At 42.5% G+C, this 11,355-nt stretch overlaps 1 protein-coding gene across 1 annotated transcript; it reads right to left on the reverse strand.

The window, feature by feature from the left end:
- Positions 1-9,309: 9,309 nt before the first annotated feature.
- On the reverse strand, positions 9,310-9,864 carry LOC145813276 (uncharacterized). The gene has a single exon (XM_082908561.1). It carries the CDS (start codon positions 9,862-9,864, stop codon positions 9,310-9,312), a length of 555 nt encoding a protein of 184 aa, XP_082764687.1.
- Positions 9,865-11,355: the final 1,491 nt, after the last annotated feature.

Raw genomic sequence — 11,355 nt, forward strand, 5'->3', positions numbered from 1 at the left:
AAAAAATAATAAAAAAATCTTTCTTCACTAATCTCTAATTTTACAAAAATTATTCACAAATTCCTTTCAATTTTTATGTGAATTTAATAATCTAATTAAAAAATGGTACATATACACAAAAGTGTAACACTAAACATCTACTGTCTCGCACCAAAATAAATAACAATAACCCAACTGATAACATTATTTACAATTGATCAACAACATCATATCTTCTATTCCATTTGTAACTTTGATCAATACAAAAGATGACATATGCAATATACATTCATAAATCCTAGATTCTAAATCTATAGCATATGGCATGGATACATGAATTAGAGTAAAAGTAAAACCAAATAATTATATGTCCCAATGGCTACAACTTTCTAAGTCGATACTTGGGTACAACAAAATGAGTTTAACTCAATATAGGTAAAGCCCGAGGCTTAAACAAAATAATTATATAAATAAACAAAAATGAAGCCCTAAGTTCCAAGTCCTCTCAAGCTACGTCCTTGGTGGAGGTATATCATCAGCACCTGAAAGTTGTTTTCCACATAGAGTGAGCCAAAACCCAATAGAGATACTCTAACACAGTATATGGATCTTAGCAAAATTATAAGGTGAATATATATATGCATGCCATTTGTCAAACATTCTTCATTTTCCATCTCAAAACAATGTAATGCTAGATTATGAATCAATTCATGAAAATAATCATTTTATACAGAAAATAGGGCAGTGGGTACAAAACACTGAAAATCTCTAGGTACGTTTCTGCCAGTAGGCTATACAAGCACTACCAAAGCCATTTTACCAACACTAACCGGAAAGATCGGCACCTAACCGCACAAGATTTTGGATTTTCGCCAAGGACACGCATGCCAACATCATAACCACAACCACGCCCCTTAACCAGATTCACCAAGGTATTCACCGATTTTTTCTCAAAATCAATACATTTACAATGTTTAATCAGAAATGATGCTCAATGCACAATATATGATAAATTAGTTTCAATTTAACCTAATCCTCATATAATGTCTACAACAATCAAGACTATCCTTCATCGATAACCCAAAACAAATATTTCTATACAACAGATACTTTCCAATCAAAATATATAATTTCATCGTTTACAATGTGAGTGATATTACATATCCAACTCCACCATCATCATCAACATAAACATTGTTCCAATCTTACAAAACCCAACATTATTTTCCATTTCCTTTCACAAATCCAAATATCCAAAAATTTAGAACAAAAGCCCATCTTCTTACAAAATTAGTTTTAAGAAAGGATATCCACCATTTTAACATATCTCAACCATAAACACATCCTCACAACCATTTTCAAGAACTCATTTTAAAAACCCCTCTTTTGATTTTAAAATCAAACCCTAGGTTTTCCAAAATCTCCAAATCACTAGTCCATTTCAAAGAGCAAATAACTAAGGTAAAAATCATATTAAAGGTCAAAGAAATCCCTACCTCAAAGTAGAAGACAAGAGGAAACAAATGGTAGAACTTGGCGAAGTCAAAAACAATAACTTCATCGATTAGAACGAAGCCCTCGACATGTTCAATCTTTTACTCCAAAGGGCTAGGGTGATAAAAACTAATGGATTGAGAGTATTTAGAGCTAGAAGGTAAGAACTAGAGAGAGAGAGTAAAGATTTTATGGTTTTGAAATGTTTAGAGAGAGAGAGAGAGAGAGAGAGAGAGAGAGAGAGACGAAAAAATAACTCAAAAATCCTTCTTCTTGGACTAATATACGCGCAGACCGCTCGAGAAACAAAAACACTGCTCGAGCAACCAAAAATCACCATTTTAGCGCACAATGACCCCTTCCCAGAAGTCCAGACCTGCAAAAGACGACTTGAGTGCAAGAAAGACCACTCGAGCGAAGATATCAAACTTTCAAGTAGTTTTGTAGGTTGTAAAAAACTGCTCAAGCACAATAAATATCGCTCGAGCGAACATGCAAAAATCTGGGCAACAACTCATTGAAAAACTAACTTTCCAACCTGTTTCAAATGTAACCAAAACTCCTAATAGCCAAACTCAATAAGCAACAAGATGGAAATGAGATGAACAACAACTAAGTACATGGATTCTCGGATTCAAAAGCAATAAATGGGTCGAGTGTAAACTGAAACCGTTATAACCTCCTTCCCTTAAAGAATTTTGTCTCCAAAATTTAAAATCAATCAACAACCATTGAACGTACATCAATCACATACCATCCAGACTTGTAACAAGGATAAATAAAGTTTTTCGACACCAACTATTACAGTTCAATTCTCCAAAACATATACAATGTTTATATATTACAACATATATAAGATTTTCAACATAAGTCTCAAATATTAACAAATAGGTCCAGATACTTCTCACGAACTTTTATCTCATGCTCCCAAGTCGCCTTCTCAACCTCGTGGTGTTGCCATAACACCTTAACCAATGAATAGTCTTACATCGCAAGACTTGGTCTTGAGAGTCTAAAACCCGTATCGGTCTCTGTTCATACGAGACATCTTTATCTATCTTTAACTCGGTCCAATCCAACACATGTGAAGGATCATGCTCGTACTTCCGGAGCATATAGATATGGAACACGTCATGAACCCCAGAAAGTTGGGACATCAAGACTAAATGGTAAGTTACCTCCCTGATCCCCTCTAGAATCTCAAAAGGCCTAATAAATCTAGGAGACAACTTCCCGTTCTTTCCAAATCTCATTAAACCTTGTTTTGGTAATATCTTTAGGAATACGTGATCTCTTACCTCAAAAGAAAAAGGTCTCCTACTATGGTTAGCATAGCTTTTTTAGCGACTCTGAGCCGAAACCAACCTCTTATGAATAAACGCGACCTTCTCCATCGTTTTCTGAACTAATTCAGGACCTAATATAAGAGCGTCACCTATCTCGGCCCAACGCATTGGAGATCTACACGGTTGACCATATGGGGCCTCAAATGGAGCATGGCCAGCAATGAAGATTTGCGGGACCAAGCACTAAAGGACAAGGAAGCGGCTGACGGTCAGATCGCTGAGTTGGAGAAGGCTCTAGCGGAGGAAAGGGCTAGATTGGGGTCTGAGAAAGCGGCGTACCCCGACTCGTGTAAGGTGACGCTGCAGCAATTCAAGGAATCCGCCCAATTCTAGATAGGGATTGATGCCCCAGTCACCAGGAGCTTGGCAAGAGAAGGTGATGGGGGGACTAGGCCGTCGGGAGCGGCCGTTGGAAGTAAGAGCGAAGAAGAAGTGATCCAAAGCTTCCAGCGGTCAGATTTTTATAAGCATGAGATGGCTGAGTTCTGGAACAGCGGCTGGAAAACCTTCATGCACAAGACGCAAGAGCTGTTTCTAGACACCGACTTCAGCCTCGTGAAGATAAGAGAAGACAACGTCGCCCTGACCCCCCTGGATGAGGGGGTTGAGGAGGAAGACCTAGCTTCGAGCGAGGATGAGTGATCTATGTAGAAAATTGTACTTGTGTTGTTTTGTTTGGTGTTTGTTTGTTTTGTTTTTTTTTTGTGTAATTTTTGCAGCAAGTTATGTAACTGTAAATTTTGTAAATGAAACAATGAGTTTGTCTTGTATCATTGTTGCTCTTATTTCTTCTGAGTTGTAAAGTTGAAAATAATGAAAATGGCAGAGCAGAAATTTGTAAAAGTAAGACGTGTGTATGAATTGTGAAACTTGCTAGTAGGTTGTGAGGTAAATAGTTTAGAAAATGGCAGCCAGCCTGACTTGTGAGAAAACCATGATGCGCAAAATGTCAAAAGTGAGCGTGCATAAGAATGTTAAGAGTGTTAGAAATGAAAAATAGGCTTGGATGTCTATGGGCTTGGATTTTAAATGAATTAGAAATGTAAAGTTAAAACTGTAAAGAATGTTAAAAGACGTCGTAGTATGGATTTGGATTTGAACTGAATATGGCGACCATGCTGTAACATGGAATTACGAAAATGGATTGGCTGAATTTTTCATTCGTGCCCAATCTGGCCGGGGCTTTTAATTAACTCGGTCTGGCTGAGCCCTTTGCGCTTAGTCTGGCTGAGGCTTTAATTAACCCAGTCTGGCTGAGCTCTTTGTGCTCAGTCTAGCTAAGGCTTTTAATTGACTCAGTCTGGCTGAGTTCTTCATGCTCAGTATGGCAAAGGCGTTAATTGACTCAGTCTCGCTGAGCTCTTTGTGCTCAGTCTGGCTGAGGCTTTAATTGGCTCAGTCTGGCTGAACCCTTTGTGCTCGGTTTGGCTGAGGCTTTAATTAACTCTGCTTAACAAGTCGTTATTGAAGCACAAGACAGATAACGGAGCCATAAAACCATTGTCATTTAAGGCATAGTCATTGATCACAAGTTTACACCATGTATGAAGAGGACAAAAATAAGACATGACACTTTACTGGAAATAACGCTTCAAGTGCTCGGTGTTCCATGGGTGGGGGAGGTCTTGGCCTTCCATATCCTGGCAAGTGCCCTGGCGAGGTCTGGCCTTAACAACGTAAGGTCCTTTCCACTTGGCTACTAGCTTGCCCTCGGTCAGATTTTTGGTAGCAAGAGTTGCTTCGCACAAAACTAGGTCACCAACTGCGAACTCCTTCGGTCAGACTCTACGGTTGTAGTGTGCTCTCATGTTCTGTTGACATGAGGCTTGCCTAACGACAGCTGTCTGTCGGAGCTCTTCGATCAGGTCTAAGTCAGCCCGATATAGGTCTTCGGTTAGTTCTGGGTCTTGGTGCAGAATCCTTGGGGTGTAGACACCCCATTTTTGACCGTCCTCAAGACTTGGACGTCACCGTTTAAACACTCGGTGATCATCCATGTTTGTGTTCGTTTGGAGTTCCCGGAGGCCTCGGCTCGCGCGCCTTGTCTCAGGATCTCCGAACTTGACTGTTTAGTGTCTGGTTTCACACCAAATACTTGTGTTTTGCCTTGGAGAGGCAGGGTAGGGCTTGTAGACCATCCCCACCCACCACCGGCAGTGGCTAGAGGCCACCGGCTGGTTTTTGCTGCCACCGGCAATGTATATTGCCGGCCGGCACTATTTGTTGCCGGTCAGCACTTTTTAGTGCCGGCCGGCACTCTTTTTGGCCAAGCTGGCATTTTTGGCCGGCCGATTACTGTGCATCTGCTTTTGCAGATATTTTAAGACAGCTGTCTTGCCTTTTTCTCCCCTCCATACACGTGTATGGAGGGATCTCCCTCTTATGAAGCTTGTCTTGTAAGCTTTACAAGACAAGAAGTGCCATATAGAGAGAGGGGGTGTCTCTTGGCTTGAGAGGAGGAGAGACTTAAGATATTTTGAGAGCTAGACAGCCATGGTTAAGCTCTGGTTTTAGGGTTTGAGTTAGATACACTTCTTATATCTCTTTCCCTCTCTTTTGTGCTCTAGGTGTTTGTGTCTTACTATTGCACACAAACACCTAGTGTTTCACCTTCCTCTTGGAACTGAGGTTCTAAGGGACTGATTTTGAAGTTTTGGTGTTGGATTCAAGCCAAAGGAGGCCATTGGAGCACCATTTGTGAAGGGGTCATCAAGGGTAAGAAACTAACACCTTTATTTCCCATTTTTGCACCTTGTTTATACCTATCTTAAATTCGTTTTTGAGCTTAGTGTATAACACAAAAAAGTTCTGTTTTTAAACCCTCTTGGTTGTTTGTTAAGAGTGTTTTGTGGTTTGGGTAAGCTTGAGTACCCTTAGGCCTTGAAAGGCCTCATTTTGAGCCATTTTGTGCTAGCTCCGGGATTTTGGTGTTGGGGTCTCTTTACCACTGAAATCTTGAGGGATTTCAGTGGTGAAGGTGATGCCTTGAAGTCCCAAGAAGGAGAGGGCCACCCCCTCTCCTTGTTGTCCTTGAAAAGGGCATATTTTGGCCTCTTGAGAGAGCCTATGCTTGAGTGTGTGTTGAGCATGTTTAGGCTGTTTTTCATGCTTATATATCCATAATATAACATGATTTTAAGTTGGTTTTGGTACTCCATGCATGCTTAGCATAGTTGCCTTGTAATGCCATGTTATTGCCTCAATGTGCCTTAGGTTGTTAGCCTTTGTTGGAGCATGTTTTAGGCTTAGTCTTGTGAAGATTTTGTGCATGTTTTGCCATGTTCTAGGTCTGTCCTAGGTTGTTTGGGTCGAATTTGGCATGCATCATATAGCTCCTTTGTATTTGGGCTTGTTGGCCTTGAGCATATGAATGTATAGCATGACATCTTTGCATTGATTTGGTGATTTGGGACCACCCTATAAGCTATTTCAGTCCCATTTTCATGCTTGCTTGATTGCCTTGCATGCCTCTTTGATGCTTTGGAAGCATGTGTTGCATGCTCCATGTTTTGACCATTTGTGCATGCCTTTGTTTTTGAGCCATTTAGATGCCATCTAAGTGGTCTTTTGGGCCTTATGTTATGTGCTAAAATTCTGTTTTAGTCATTTAGTCCATGCCATGTTTGGTCTTGCTAAGTGTAGTTCAATGCCCCATTGGTTTGCTTTGAACACTTGGACTATTTGTTGCATGTTTGGCTTGATTTTGTTGCTTGGTTTGGCACCATGTTTTAGCATGATTTCAATGCTTATGTTGCATGCTAATTAGTTCATGATTCCCCCCTTTCAAATGTGTTTGAGGGTTGTTCAATTTGTGCTTAAGTGTTGGCCTTCAATTAGGTGCATGTGTGCATGTATTTGGTCCCTCATTATAGCATTTTGGCTACTGTTTTAGGCCTATTTAGAGCTGCCTAATTCATGTTTAAGTCCATCTTTCCATCTATTTGCATTGCCATATGTATGCTTGTATGCTTGCATAAGCTTGTCCCCATGCCATGTTGCATCCTTAGCTTGTATGCTTAGGTTGCATTGCATCTTGCATGCATGCCTTGTTCCTTGACTTGATGATAGGAATTGGGCCTTGTTTGGTTTGATTTGGTTTGTATGCATTTGAAATCAAAGTTGCATACTTGGTTCTTTGGGCCATCATGCATGGAAATGCGTGATTGGTGGTCCGAGAATCGAGGCACATGCCCCTTTGAGTCATTATCATGATAAGGGACATGGTTGGTGCATATATGCCTTGAATTGTGCTGCCATGCTTTGCCTTGCCCTCTGTTGCTGTCATTTGCAGATTCTGCAGGAACACTCTGCCGACCGGCAGTGTAAGGTGCCGACCGGCAATCATTTCTCTGCCGACAGCTTCATTTTGTGCCGATGGCCACACACCACTGCCGGTGGTAATTCCACTCAGTCGGTGGCACTCCCCAGTGCCCAAGGACGCAGTCCTGAGGTTTTGACAGCCTCCAGAGGAGTGAAAGAAGGAAAACAGAGGCAGCCTATGTATGGCGGCGCGTTTCCCGAGGCGGTTTATCTATTTTCTTAGCTTAATTTAATTTGTTAATTAAATTAATCAATTTGTAATTGTTAATTAGCTTGCGTAGTTAATTAATTTGTAATATTTATTTGGTCCCTCCGAGTGAGGGTAAATATGTAATAAGTGTGCGTGAGTGTGTGTATATCTTCCAACCTCACGTCTTTCTTCCCTTTTATTTACCTGCTTATGATGGTAGATTAGGGCACATTTAAATTAGCATACCTCATGCTATGCATGCGTGCATCCATGCATTTGTATTGCATGCATTAGGCTCGGTACATCACGCTAACTGCATTTGTACTTCAATTCACAAATTGAATATGTGATAGTTGATCGCATTTCATATGCCATGCTTAGGTTAGCCGAGTCTATCTAATTGCATCCTGTATGTGTTGCATTAGGCAATTCAACATGAACTAGGACACGCATGTTTGCTAACTAGTTTACTGTTTTGGCACGGAGTACGATGTAAGTATTTTTGCTTTAGCATCTCGCATGCGTGTGAATGTTAACATGACAGTATGCTTGCCATGTGGCTAGATGCTTATGTGATAAACTGTTTTGAATGCCTGTGGGTGAAGGTTGGATTGTTTGAGTTGGAAAAACTCATTGAAATCCGTGTTTTAGCCTACTTGCGAGTAGCAAATTCCAAAGCATTTTCAAAGCAAACGGATATGCAATGTTCCTTTCCAAATTAGGCAATCTAGTCTATACTTGTTTGCTGCGGGCATAACATAGTAATTCTAGGCTAATAATTGGAATAAGAACACATAACGTTTTCAAAATCGGATATCATGGTTAGTAGAGGCCGGTCTTCGGACCGGGCGAGAGGGGGTGCTCATAGCTAACCTTCCCCGATCGTACCCAAGCTCCCGAGCCGAGACAACTCCGGTGATGACGAACATGTGGCCTTCGGCACCGAGTCAGGGTTTCCTAAATTTCCCCATTTTAAAAATATTTAGGTGGCGACTCTGTATCTGGCAAAGCAGTCCATGATTGGCACTACTTTTTCAAAAATCTGTTTCTCAAAACGATTTGCCAGATTTGGACTCTTTGGTTCAGATTAAGAACCGTGACACAAATCGAGTCCGAACTGTAGCATGAGGCCCACGGGCGCGTCTACACGGGGTTGGCAAGCTGATTTCCACTGGGATGACTGCCTCAGCGCTGTTTGTTAAGCGAAAGAGGGTCTCCCCAATAGGGGTTCGGGCAGTAGTGCGATAGGCCCATAGTACATTTGGCAGTTCCTCAGCCTAGAGTCCCTTGGCGGCTTCCAACTCGGTCTTGATGATCTTCAAGAGAGAGTGGTTGGTGACCTCGACTTGCCCATTGGCTTGGAGATGGCCTGGGCAAGAGAAGCACGGCTGAATGTGGAGCTCTATACAAAATTTCCTGAACTTGGCGTTGTCAAATTGCTTGCCGTTGTCTGAGATGATGGCTTGGGGGATGCTGAATCGACATACGATCGACTGCCAGATAAATCTGGTTGTGTTCCGTTTGGTGATTGTGGCGAGGGGTTCCACTTCTACCCATTTGGTGAAGTAATTAATGGCGACCACATCGAACTTGGTTTGGCCTCTACCGGTGGGCAATGGACCAATTAGATCAATGCCCCACTTGGCAAATGGGTAGGGACTATTAAGTGTAATTAGTTCTGTCGGTGGGGCATGGGGGATGTTGGCAAAGCGCTGACATTTATCGCACTTAAAGACGAACTCAACAGCATCTTGATTGAGAGTCGGCCAGAAGTAGCCGGTGCGAAGTATTTTATGGGCCAGCGACCTGGCGCCTGAGTGATTACCACATATACCCTCGTGGATTTCCCTCATCACATAGGTCGCTTGGGAAGGACTGAGGCACCTGAGGTATGGGTGTGAAAATTCGCATTTGTACAGGAGGCCGCTGATGAGGATGTAATTGGATGACCGGGCTCTGACTTTGGCGGCCTGCTGTGTGTCATCTTGTACAGGCGGCCTGATGGGTAGGTTCATTTTGGAGGAAGTGAACCTCCAGCGGGATTGGCGACGTAGCCGGGTGGGCCAGGTATTCAAGACGAACGCCGTGGCTGAGGTTCAATTGGTCAGCCGAGGCTAATTGGGCCATTTCATCTGCCTTGGAGTTTTCTGATCGAGGAATGTGTTCGATGTGGAAAGTGTTGAAGAGGCGAACAAGGGGAAATGCAATATCCCTATAGGCTCGGATTGTGTCGTCCTTGGCGTTGAATTCCTTCGTGATTTGTCTGACGATCAACTGGGAATCACTGAATACTCGGATATGGCTCACACCAATGTCTCTAGCTAGGCGAAGACCTGCTATCAGGGCCTCATACTCGGCTTCATTGTTGCTTGTGTCAAACAGAAAGCGGAGAGCACACTTGAAATAACCACCCTCGGGGGCGGTGAGGATTAGACCAGCTCCACTTCCTTCTTTGCGGGATGATCTATCGACATTGAGGGTCCAAGAGTGGGGATCTTCTACCTCAGTGTTGAGTTGCTTGGGCGGGGGGGCCATGGTTGGAATGGGATTAGTGAATTCCAGGATAAAATCGGCGACAGTTTATCCTTTGATCGCTGTTCGAGGCCGGTAGGATATTTCAAATTGGTTGAGCTCGACTGACCACTGCATAAGTTTATCGGACAACTCTGGTTGTTGCATTACCTTCTTCAAAGGTTGGTCAGTGAGGACCACTATGGAGTGAGCTTGGAAGTAAGGTCGGAGTCGTCTTGAGGCTATGACCAAGGCCATAGCCATTTTTTCTAGCAATGGGCAGTTTTGTTCTGCTTCCTTGAGAGCCCGGTGTAGACACCCCATTTTTGACCGTCCTCAAGACTTGGATGTCATCGTTTGAACACTCGATAATCATCCACGCTCGTGTTTGTTTTGAGTTCCTGAAGGTCTCGGCTGCGCGCCTTGCCTTGGAGTCTCTCAACTTGTCTGTTTTGCACTTGGTTGTGGACCAAGAGCTTATGGTTTTGTTTCTGAGAGAAGGGGATGGACTTTTGGCTAGCCCTCTAACTCATCGGCCAGGCCTTGTGCCCATCGGCCATGTCTTCTCTCCATCGGCCATTAGTGGTGGCCGGTTGGCACCCTTTTTGGCCAGTCGGCCATATCTTTTGGCCGAGGCATTTTTATTTGCTTTTGTAGATATTTTTGTGCCAGCTGTGACAGCTGGTGAGCATAGATTTCATCTTCTATACACGTGTATGGAGGGATTGAATTCAAGCCTTTAGCTTGTCCAACAAGCTTAGGACTTGAATTTCTATAAGAATGGAGGCCGCTCTCCCTTTCCAGTGGTTCTAAAAATTGGATATACAAAACATATATCTCTCTCTATATATTCCCCTTTCTCTCTCTCTCTCTCTCTCTCTCTCTCTATATATATATATATATGTATTGCTTAAAAGTGTGTTTTGTCTTCACTTTTGCACTACAGCACCTTTGCTTTGTTGCTGAGGTACTAGAGGACCTTGTTTAGACTCTCAAAGTTTGTTTTCTTTGGCTCAGAAATGCTGGTTTGCTGTAGTTCTTTAAGGGTGAGTTGTTACCGCTTTTAAGCCTTGTTTTACTTAAGTGTTTGGCCCCTCTTTGCATACTGTTTTAGGCTTTGCTTTCAATTGAAAAAAGTTTTGATTTTAAGTGCTTAAAGTGTTTGTTTAAGGCCTTTTTGGTGTTGGGGATGGTCTACCCCCTTTTGTGCCTTGTTTGGCTTTGTTTTGTACTATCCTTTTAAGCTTTTGGGACCACCTCTTTTTGGCCTTCTCACCACTAAAACTCAGAGGAATTTCAGTGGTGGAAAGTGTGTTTTGAGGTCCCAAATAGGAGGGGGTCATCCTCTCTCCTTTTGTCTTGTATGCTTGCCTTGTTGGCTCATCAAAGTAGCATGTTTGTTGAGCTTGTTTTTGGCCCCATCTTAGCATGTCTTAGGCCTTATTTCAGCATGCCTTAACTTTGTTTTGGGTTGGTTTGATCACTTGTTGCATGCATTCTACACTTGTAGTGTAA

The sequence above is a fragment of the Camellia sinensis genome, chromosome 15, assembly GCF_055761805.1.
Source record: "Camellia sinensis isolate YWXY chromosome 15, ASM5576180v1, whole genome shotgun sequence".
In the NCBI taxonomy this organism is placed as follows: domain Eukaryota; kingdom Viridiplantae; phylum Streptophyta; class Magnoliopsida; order Ericales; family Theaceae; genus Camellia; species Camellia sinensis.

What these genes read in the sequence shown, in the direction of transcription:
- LOC145813276 (XM_082908561.1), bottom strand. Translation starts at nt 9,864, where the DNA reads ATGGCCCCCCCGCCCAAGCAACTCAACACTGAGGTAGAAGATCCCCAC.